Source organism: Ascidiella aspersa, chromosome 7 (assembly GCF_963924565.1).
Source record: "Ascidiella aspersa chromosome 7, kaAscAspe10.2, whole genome shotgun sequence".
In the NCBI taxonomy this organism is placed as follows: Eukaryota; Metazoa; Chordata; class Ascidiacea; order Phlebobranchia; family Ascidiidae; genus Ascidiella; species Ascidiella aspersa.
Window position 1 is genome coordinate 6,669,380 of NC_139453.1, and position 11,305 is coordinate 6,680,684.

Genomic DNA, 11,305 nt, shown 5'->3' on the forward strand with positions numbered 1-11,305 from the left:
GATGGAAGTTATATAGACGATGTTTAGGCGACGTAAAGTGTGTAGTATTACATAATATACAGTACAATTGTTAAAGCATGTTATCACACTAATCATGCGACATTGGAAAGATTAATAAGGTCATATTCAAATAGAGGTCGCATTCTTAAAGACAATTTATTTATGCAAACAAACCACCAGATACTTGAAGTACGGCTCCATTAATGTAAGAGCTTTCATCGCTTGCCAGGAACAAACAAGTATTAGCAACTTCGACCGGCTTTCCAAGGCGACCCAATGGAACTACTGGCTTGATGCCATCAACAGCTGCACTATCAAGAGCATTCAGCAATGGGGTATCAATTACTCCCGGCATAACCGAATTGCACCTGACACCAAACCTCCCCACCTCAATGCACGTCGTCTTTGTGAAAGCAATCACCCCCGCTTTGGAAGCAGCATAAGCAGAGCAATTTCGAAATCCCACCTTTCCTGCAATGCTAGAAACGTTAACGATACTTGCTCCTGTTGCATCCTTGTTCCCTTCAAGCTCGAGTCGCCGAATAAACTCTCTTGTAAAAGTGAAGACGGCCTTTAGGTTGACGTCCAAAACGTGTTTGCAACTAGACGCGGTTGTTTCGACGATTGGAGACATAGGCATGACACCGGCGTTGTTTACTAGAACATTGCAATTCTGCCCGAACTGTTTGCTAACAGCAGTAAGAGCGTCAGAAGCCGAACTCTCTTCAGTAACATCACATCTAGTCATCGCCACTTGGCCTTCATATTTGGCAACCAGCTTTTCGTAGACACATTGTAGAGTTTCAGCATTCAAATCCACCATCATAACCTTTGAACCTTCGGCCAGAAAGCGTTCGCAAATAGCTTCCCCGATGCCCCCTGCGGCTCCAGTGATAATAGCCACTTTACCGTTTAACCTACCAACTTGCGCCATTCTTAATCTTAGGCACAAAACAGTAGTGCGGATAACCTTAGCAGTCAAAACGACTAAGTTGCTTGTCAGCCTAATTCTAACACAAGTTCAAAACCGCAGCCAAGCGAGCAAATACCTCATACTTAGCTGATGCTTTTTTTGGTCGGTAACGTAAAGTGCACCCAACCGAATCTAAGAGCCCCTATGCTTTTGTTTTTATATATTATATATATTTTTTCGTTACTTCGATGTAACAAATGTAAATAAAGCGAGTTTAACATCTTCCTTCTTCAGCTTCCCAAGCAGGACGGGAGATAGCAGTGCAATTTATAAAAAATTAGTCACAGTTTAAATATTTATTCGATCAAAAAATGTACTTGAAGTAAAAGCTTTCTTTGCTTGCCAGGAACAAACAAGCATTTGTACTTTAAAGGTTTTTTTTCAAACACAGCAATTAAATTGTTTTGATTGCTTCATGTTTTCCCGGGGCGGATATTTTGGAAATGGTGAATTAATAAAACCAGGTGTAAGCGCGTTGTACCTAAAACCAAATCGTCCCAATGCTCATCATCTTTGTTAACTTATTTTGCCTTTGTCGAGGTGTACAAAGTGTCTGATATGTTCGACGCAGGTCTTAATTCCGAAAACCCTTTGGCAGTGTTGTAAACGAGTTGTTTTAAAATGATCTAAATTCCAAGCCAAGTCATTTGTAAAATAACTTATAACTTAAGCCCAAGTCAATAGATTTGTGAAATAACTTGAGTCCAAATTAAGTCTGTTTAAACAAATAACAAGTCATGTCCCGGTCTAGTTATTATTAGAGCAAGTCAAATCCAAGTCAAGGCCTTAAACTATTAAAATGAGTCATTAGTCTAAAACGTTAGTCATTTTGCCGGAAAGACTTATATCAAGTCTCGTCAGACTTAAGTGCACTCAATTCAAGTCACTAATTTAAGTCATTACAACAACTCCTTTAATATGTAGTTGGTGTTATGGTGACTATATTCTAGCTTATGGTGGTTGCATTTAAATGTCTATGCTTTACGTTTATTTATTTTTATATTTAGCCCACTTTAAAAGATATTTTTTTGGTATTTGGTTCTACATACTTATTTTTACTTGTTTAAAATGTGTTTAAATAAAAATTAAAAAAGCAATTTAATAAGTAAAAAAATATAAATGATGATGATGATGATGATGAATGATAATAATAGTAAAATGAAAAAACATAATTCAGCAAATAAATTAAAATAAAGTGTTAACTTTAACAGGGCAACATAATAAAAACACACACTCCGAAGTTTCGGACTAAATCTTTTAGGCAGCCTAAAAAAGATTATTCCGCAAAGTTAAAAATTCCGGTATACGGTCAGTGTGTATTTTTATGTTTCTTATAGTTTACGCACAAAATAACAATTTTGCCGACCATTGGAATGTGTAATTGTTTTTCAATCTGTTTGCCTGCTTATATATTGCATACGCCACGCTACTGACAGCTGTATAGCGGTTGTTCCTCCCTAATAAGCAAATTTTAAAAAGGTACCAGTTAAATTGCGGATTAGTTTGTTACTGATTGTTCATTTATCTACGAAATTTTTATATGTTTTCCTAATGTAAATGCTGCATAAAGTTGCCCATTTTAGATTACCGTGATTACATGCTGTAAAGCAAAGGGCCTAACTTTAACTGTTTGTCAATTAGCGGTCAGCTTAGTTGTATACGAGTGTCAAATTTGTGATTGTTACGACTTTACTAGTAATTCTAGAAAATTACCTAGGCCTCCTGTAAAGTCGCTGTGAGTTCTTATTTTCGGGCAATAAATAACCTACCAAAGAGAACTTATATTAAAAACCACAACAAGAAAACCTAATGTACAGATGTATTGGTTGCAAGAGTAGAATATTACCACACCACAAACAATAATGACACTTAGACACACACAATTACTTACAAAAGCGACAGACTGAGCATAATGAAACTTAAAGTTTTACTCGCTAATTTCACAAGGCTACACCCAGACGTCTCTCCCCTGTGTAGGCGGTGAGCCGCTCGTAATATACGCTAAAACAAAACTCCTTTTCACGGGAACCGACGCGCTCCCGGAAACCCCAGGCCCGCCTTCGGTCGTTTCGTGGAAAGATAACATTGGGCGGACCTTTTAGTAAGAAGTTAAACCGCGCCGGAAAACAAGTGATAAATAATCGTGAGATTTGCAGAAATGTTTGGAGACAGGAAAAAACATGTCTAAAGTCCAATTAACGGCGAACACCACAGCGCACAAGAATATTACATTAATATACAATTATACATGTCTCGAAATGCGAAAACCTAATTCCTAGCCCTACATTTAAAAACAAAGGCGCAAAATTAATAACGAATGTTAGAATTTACAGTCGGCGTAATTAGCGACCGGTGATAATTTTGTAGTGCTAATTAAGCACGTAACAGTGATAGTAAGTCTAGTGCAAAATCAATATTACCAGGTTCTGCCATTGCAGAAACAGTCGTGTTGTCAACCGCCTAACATCGGCCAAAACAGCTTTCTCTTAAATGTCCAACATTTGAAAGGTAACTTTAATAGTTGCATTTTACACAAAGTTTGGTAATACTTTTATTTGGCTATGTGGGTATTAGTTTGGCGATATATACTTTATTACAATGAAATATTTATAGCAAGTTAAATATTAGAGTGTCAAAACTAACAAAGGCAATGCAGCTTTTCAGTACATTTTAATTGGAGAAACATTCAAGCGCTTAAACCACCAGATACTTGAAGTACGGCTCTATTAATGTAAGAACTTTCATCGCTTGCCAGGAATAAACAAGCATTAGCAACTTCAATCGGCTTTCCAAGGCGCCTCATTGGAATCATCGCCTTTAACGTCTCAAACTGTTCCTTTTGGGTGTCGCTTATAAAAGCTGTGTTAATTGCACCTGGCGTTAGCGCATTGCACCTGACACCGTATTTTCCCACCTCAATGCACGCCTAAAAGTTGATTGAAGGAAGCCAGGGTTTTGTCGATGATCGAAGACATAGATGCAATGCCGGCGCAGTTAACTAGGACCTCTCAATTCATTGAGAGATCTCTAAAAAGCCTAAGACGCAGAACTTTCTATAGCAACGTCTCATTGAAACTTCGCCACACAGCCTTCATATTTGGCACTCAATTTCTCGTACATATCCTCAAGAGTTTCAGCATTCAAATCCACCATCATGACCTTGGAACCTTCGGCCAGAAAGCGTTCGCAAATAGCTTCCCCGATGCCCCCTGCGGCTCCAGTGACAATCGCCACTTTACCGTTTAACCTACCAACTTGCGTCATTTTAATCCTATAACATAAGCATTGCATAAAAAGAATCACAATCAAAATAGGTGCCTTTAAATTTAGTCTATGAATAATATGTTGCTGTTCTAATACCGCATTCTAGTAAGCATTAAGTGCAGAGACCCTTGTTGGTCAGAAGTAAATGAATTGTAAATATAAGTTGCGACATTTTTAACCTGCCCATTAGATCCTGAAATCTAAAAATTTGATTGCCGAAAAACCTTCACAGAGTAACTGCGATTTTGTTGCACTTAGGCCGCCTTGCGTAGTTTAAAAAACACCGTCAGCTGAGCAAAACTTGCTGATGACCTTTACTATCATGGACGAGTGGTTTAAGTTAAAATCCTTGTCTTTTCATAGAGTTTGGAGAGAGAATCCGACCATTGCAAAAATGTGTTGACGTTCCTATGTTGTTCTGGCGCTTTTTCCAAGATATATTATTTTACGTATTTTTTTTACTAGTATTTGAAGAATGGTAAGCTTGGCTTGAAAATTTACGTAATGTTTTACGTTTACCAATTTTAAAAGTTTATTGTTTCATTTAAATATATGTGATTTGACTTAATAATGTCCTGGACTCGACATGTTTTTAATTTGAATACTTGACTTGGACTAAATTATATCAACAAAACTTGTTTACAACACTGCTGTTTGCTGCACATAAGCCTTATGTATGTTTAAAAATGTTCTGCCTGCATTGTGCATCACAAAAAAGGGCGCCACTTTGCTAAAGAAAACGCTTTGTTTTTTCTGACTCTTGTTTGTATTACCAAACGAACAGTGGGACAAAGCACAGGTCAATTTTCACCAATTAACATTAGTGGATAGATAGATGGCAGTTATTTGAGTGAACTGAAGCGTTTAAATACAGCATAATTAACCAGGAACAATGTTCAGCTAGTTTTAGCAACTACAATATAATTATTGTGGTTACGCCTGATTTCCTATACAAAAACTGCTTTAGATCGATTTTTAGATTCACGCCAGTAAACCACCAGATACTTGAAGCACAGCTCCATTGAAGTATGAGCTTTCATCGCTTGCCAGGAACAAACAAGCATCAGCAACTTCGACGGGTTTTCCCTTACGCCCCATCGGAATCATTTTGTTTAATTCTTCAAACAAATCCGGGTCGATATTGTTGAGAATCGCTGTGTTAATCAAACCGGGCGCAAGAGCATTGCACCTGACACCGAACTTTCCCACCTCCATGCACGTGGTCTTCGTGAAAGCAATCACCCCGGCTTTAGCAGCAGCGTAGCTCGCGCCATATTGGAATCCTTGGGCCGCTATACTTGCGAGGTTTATGATACTTGCTCCATCTCCGTTGTTGTTCTCTCCAAGCTCGAGGCGCCGAAGAAACTCCTTCGTGAAAAGGAAGACGGCATTCAGGTTGACAGCAACTACTTCATTGAACGAAGCCAGGGTTGATTCTTCGATCGAACCTAAATGCAAGATACCAGCACAGTTGACCAGAATACTACATTTCTGTTCGAACTGGGATTGTGCGCTTGAAAAAGCTTCGGACGCAGAATTTTCTTCGGTTACGTCGCATTGAAACATCGCCACTTTGCCTTGATATTTGGCACTCAACTTTTCGTAGGTATCTTTGAGACTTTTCGGATTCAAATCCACCAACATGACTTTGGCGCCTTCGGCCAGAAAGCGTTCGCAAGTAGCTTCACCGATGCCCCCTGCGGCTCCATGGACAATGGCCAATTTACCTTGTAACTTACCGACCTGCGTCATTTTAGATCTGAAACACATAAACGAGTTAAAAAAAAGTATCAACACTTCGCTAATTTTATTCTCTAAATAAACCTCTCATTTAAATTCCGACTTATAATTTCAACACAATCTTTTTAATGCTGCCCCAAAATAAATGTTTGTGTTAACCAAAAAAAGCGCTTAATTTTACAAAATAGAGCGCGAATTGCAAGGTTGCAAACAAGTCAATTTGAAATGACTTAAATCACTGTAAAGCCATTCATAAAATAACTTCGGTCCAAGTCAAATATTTTCGAATAAGTACCGAGTCAAGTCCAAGTCCAAGTCAAGTTTAAATTAGAGCAAGCTAACTTCAAGTCAAGTCTCTGTATTAAACTTATTACGTTAACTGACAAACTCCCCTGATTATAAGCAATACCTATAGAGTAACGTAACGTTTGGCAAAGAAATTGTTTTGTGTGCAACAATTAAGATAAATAACCCAATTCAAAAAAAGCATTTCAACTCAAGTCATTTGTCTTAAAGACTTAAGTCAAGTCAAGTCATACTTAAGTCATTGCAACACAGGCGAATTGATTGCCAATGTTTCCTAGCAAACCAGATGAAGCAAATGCATTGGACGCAGCTGTGTAAACTAAAATTCGTGAATGATACCTCTTTAACAACTTGCCTATTAAGCTAAACCTTGATTGACACGTGTAAAGCAACATGCCTGACAAGAAAAATCGTGAATGTCAAGGGTAAGACATGACGAGGCTACATGTTTACATACTAAATCATTCAGAATCACGTCCTAAGTTCCGCAACAAAGCGCGTTTGAAGTTTCATTTTAGACCTCGTTTTTACATAGGGATAAATCATCAGTGATACGCGCTCATACCCCAAGCCTTAAATTTGCAGAAATTATACCAATATAAGGCTAGGATTACACATTTAATGTTTAGTAAACACTATACATAATGTATGCCTCGAGCTTGTAGCGTGTGAAATATGTCCACTCTGTTTTCCAGCGGAAACGTGTCATTTAGCTCAGCCGGACGTTTTGGTTATAAATGGTGTGCTTAAAAGTTTCTAAAATTTTTCCGTTACTTCAGAAACAAAGCGAGTGGCAAAAACAAAGCGCAAAAACTCCAAAAAAAACAACACATTTGAATTAACGCAATACAATAAATATTCCATTACATGTGATTATTCATTAGTTATTGCTTGTGATGCTGCAGCTTTATATAGTTCATGTCCAATTCGGTAGTCATATCTTAATTATTAGCTATACAGTTTCTTAGTTAGGCTCCCGGTAAAGATGGAATTAAAACAAAAGCGCCGCTAAATAGTTTTGGTATACAGTAAGGGGTCCTTTAACTTTTCTCACCGCGGACCCCGAGAAATTTTTTTGGCTACGCGTGGACCACCATAGGCAAAAAAATTACGATATAAAATGACGTCACAATACAAATAAACTTCATAAATCTGTTGATTTTTATCCAAAATATGTGAAAGTAAAATGGAGTCTAAATACAGTCAGTGCAAAACCGTTTTGTTTTTAATTAAACTGTTTTCTTTGAAAATTTATTACTCAAAAAAAAAAAAAAGCTTTCATGAACCTCCCTAAAACTAGTTCACGGAGCCCCAAGGGGTCCATGGACCCTACTTTAAGAACCCCTGCTTTATATGCACGGATTTTATATTGCAATACTGTAAAGTTTTTGAACTGTTTTTCTATTGCGACCCATATCATATTTCGTAGTTAATATAATATACGGACCGGCTTCTAGCAAATTCAACTTAAGCAAACGTAGAAACAAACTGCCGAGTCTTAGGTTATTTGACCCTCTAGGCAGATTTATTCAAAACTTCAGCACGATTTACCCTTTTAAACAGGTTTCGGCATATTTTTAGTGTAAACCATCCAAACCTGTCGAAGACTTAAAAGTAAGAATCGTAATACCGGGTTCTCAATAGGGTTGTCAAACAGAGTACTGAGCTTTATAAGCAAGTGCAGTATAATATTGCCATGTTGTATAGTAGAACGGTGCGCGTTGCGGATTTTCTCTTTCCTAGGAAAATATAATATATAGGCTGGCTTACAAATATATTTTGGTATAATAACTTTATTTGGCTATATGTGGTTCTTGGGTTGGCGTTATGTACATTATTGTAAAGAAATATTAATAACAATTTAAATATAACTACATCAAAACAAACACAAATGTTGCTTAAAAGTAAATGTTCATTCGAGAAATTTTCACGCGCTCATACTACCTTGAAGAATAGCCCCATTGATGTAAGAGCTTTCATCGCTTGCCAGGAACAAACAAGTATAAGCAACTTCGACAGGCTTGCCAATGCGACCCAATGGAATCAAAGGAATGCATCCCCCGATTATTGCCGGATCTACATCTTGTAGAAGCGGAGCATCAATATATGAGGGTGTGAGTGCATTGCACCTGACACCGAACCTTCCCACTTCGATGCACGTCGTCTTTGCAAAGAGCAGACGCATTATCCAATCCTGTTTTCGCCGCCAAACTGGCGATGTTAACGATACTTGCTCCTGTTGCATCCTTGTTCTCACAAAGCTTAAGTCGTTGGAGAAACTCTCTCGTGAGAAGGAAGACGCTAGTCAAGTTGAAGTCAATCGTATGATCGAAGGCAGATGAGGTCTCGTCCACGATCGATGACGGAACCCCTATTCCAGCGCAGTTGACTAGAACATTGCAAGTTTGTCCAAACCGAGAATGTGTGCTTGCCAAAGCATCGGAAGCTGATTTTTCTTTAGATACATCGCATTGAATAATCGCCACATTTCCTTTGTATTTGGAATCAAGTTTTTGGAAGGCGGCTTCAAGATTTTCTTGATTGCAATCCACCATCATGACTTTAGAACCTTTGGCCAGAAAGCGTTCACAAATAACTTTCCCGATGCCACCTCCGGCTCCAGTAACAATGGCCACTTTACCGTTTAATCTACCAACTTGCGACATTCTTAACCTGAAAAACAAAAGCACATTGCCGACAAGCTTGCCAAAAAAGTTTTTATGGTGTCGTCGTACTATTGCTTACGTTGTGTACTAACTACTCCTGCGCTGCTGCTTTTAAGCCACAAAAGGCCCAAACCGGCCAAAGTAACGGACTCCATCGATTACCGTGACCGGCTACGCCTTTGTAGCTCTTTATTCCACCCATTCCCGTCACAAACAGGGTGGAAACTGCAATCCACTCATAGGGTTGTAATGCAGCTGAGCCAACATACGGCCCGCAACCTACTTTACAAACGGGACACGAAGCCATTTCTCATATTTTTTGGCTATTTCAGCTATACTTTTTTTCTAGTGTGAATTGCAATGTACAGTAGTTCTATCCCTGATTAACAGTCATTGGGGTTGTTATAAGATGCGTAAAGTCTACACAGTTAAAATTTGACCGGCACAGGCATTTCCGAATTACGTTTTGTCCCGCGACTAGAAAAATGTTGCCCACTCCTGTTTTGCGAGTGTCTTGTTGGTTCAAACGTGCTACGGCATAATCGCACACCGAACATAAGACTCCTAGGATTCTCACTGCAGTCCCGAGTCCAACTTAAGTGTCCCTTAATCCGGTTTCTAACCCACAACCCCTGTACTTCTATTAAAAGTCTATTATAGTAGACTTGAAAAATATTAAATTTGAAAATATATTTCTTAACATTTTTTAGTTTATCGGACAAAGTTTTTGGTCTGTCCTACTTACATGCCTTTAAAAGTCAGGGTATGACGCATAGCAGTACATTTCTATTTTCCTGGCTTCTTATACTAACTGCCTATTATTCTCCTTTTTTTTGCATATAGGCCTACTAACAATAGAAACATCACTAAAGCGATAAATTCCCTTTACAGTCGGTGCAAGTCTGGCATAGAACATGGCTGTGATGTACGTTTACTGAGCAGCACTCTTTGCAAAACAGTTGATATTAATTTAATGTCTCGTTTACCCGTGCCCTAGTGTCAGGCAATGTGGCATTACCTCCGAAGTATTCAATCGTTAGCAGAGCTATTACTACAACACGGTTGCTCGACCCTAGTCTAAGGCGAAAATGACAAACACGATTCGCATGTTCGATCACGTTTAGTAATTTAACTGAATAAAAATCTATATCGGCTCGATGATCACATTTATTGCTAGAACAACAAACAATAATGATTAGGAAAAAAGGTCGAGTAGATCGACATTATGTTGATTAGGAAGAATTTGATATGTTTTCCATATCAAGACTGTATATCCCCGATTTACACGTTGACATCTTCTCAACACTGCACCTGTTCAACACCTGACTGTACTAATTAATGCTCCGGCTATATATCACACTAACTGAAGATCATAAAAATTCGTATCGAAACGTCTTAATCAAGGCGAAAAGCGAGGTTTACGCCAGTGGTCGGCAACCGCCGGTCCGCGAGGAGTTCGTTACCGGTCCGTAGCAATGTTACCAGATTAAAACTTTAATTTAAACCCAAGCCGTACGTAAAATGCTAAAAAACTAAGATATAAGTCAAAAACAGTTAAATGTAGTTTTCTATTCAAAACACATTAACTTTCGTTTAAACATAGGCTACTCCATGGTTTTGATAAAAAATCTCAACTATAGTATTAAGCACTCGCGAGGTTAAAAACAAACCAGTGTGCTGTTGCCATATGCAGGTTTTTTTCTAAGGTTTGGTTTGGGTGACCGCTAAGTAGTTTTAAGAGACCGCAAGTGTTTCATTTAAATACCAAAAAGTTGCAAGTCTTAAATTTGAGAAACCGCTGGAAAAACTTTTTCAAAACACCTTAAAAAAAACACTGGCCATATGAGATGCATTGCAAAATGATTTGTTATTTTACTGTTCAGGCAGGAAAGTTTGAGAAACAAACGTATGCATTTTAATAATTTTATTGAAAAAAGGTTGTAATAAATCACCTTTAATGAACATTTGTTGTTTTTTCAAGCCGTTCCGCGAAAAATTGTTAATTTTAAACCAGTCCGCAGGACCAAAAAGGTTGCCGAACCCTGGTCTACACTACACCTTTGTCTCTGCAATTCATTAATAAGCTAAATTGCAGATCAGTGCGTAGTTAGAATAAGCAAAAATATACGGCCGGAGGGTCATGGCGACGTGTGCACTCTCAGTTTGGACAGCATTGTAATGTTTTACTAAATTATGCCGCTGTTGTACACGTGTCTCCAATTGTCGAAACAACCTTGGATTTGTTCGAATATAGGTATTGGACGTCAACCTGTCTGGCTTTTTTAAATTTAGAAGCGAGTTTATTCGTCTACTGGTCAGACTTGGACAACTAGATAACTCCAGGTTTATAATTCAT

General features: G+C 38.2%; 1 protein-coding gene across 1 annotated transcript; it reads right to left on the reverse strand.

Moving 5' to 3' along the window:
* Positions 1 to 3,659: 3,659 nt before the first annotated feature.
* On the reverse strand, positions 3,660 to 4,237 carry LOC146137463 (uncharacterized). The gene is made up of 2 exons (XM_083394352.1): positions 4,058 to 4,237; positions 3,660 to 3,899 (listed from the first exon to the last, which is right to left on the reverse strand). The coding sequence occupies exons 1-2, from the start codon at positions 4,235 to 4,237 to the stop codon at positions 3,660 to 3,662; spliced, it is 420 nt and encodes a 139-aa protein (XP_083250478.1).
* Between the last annotated feature and the right edge of the window lie 7,068 nt (positions 4,238 to 11,305).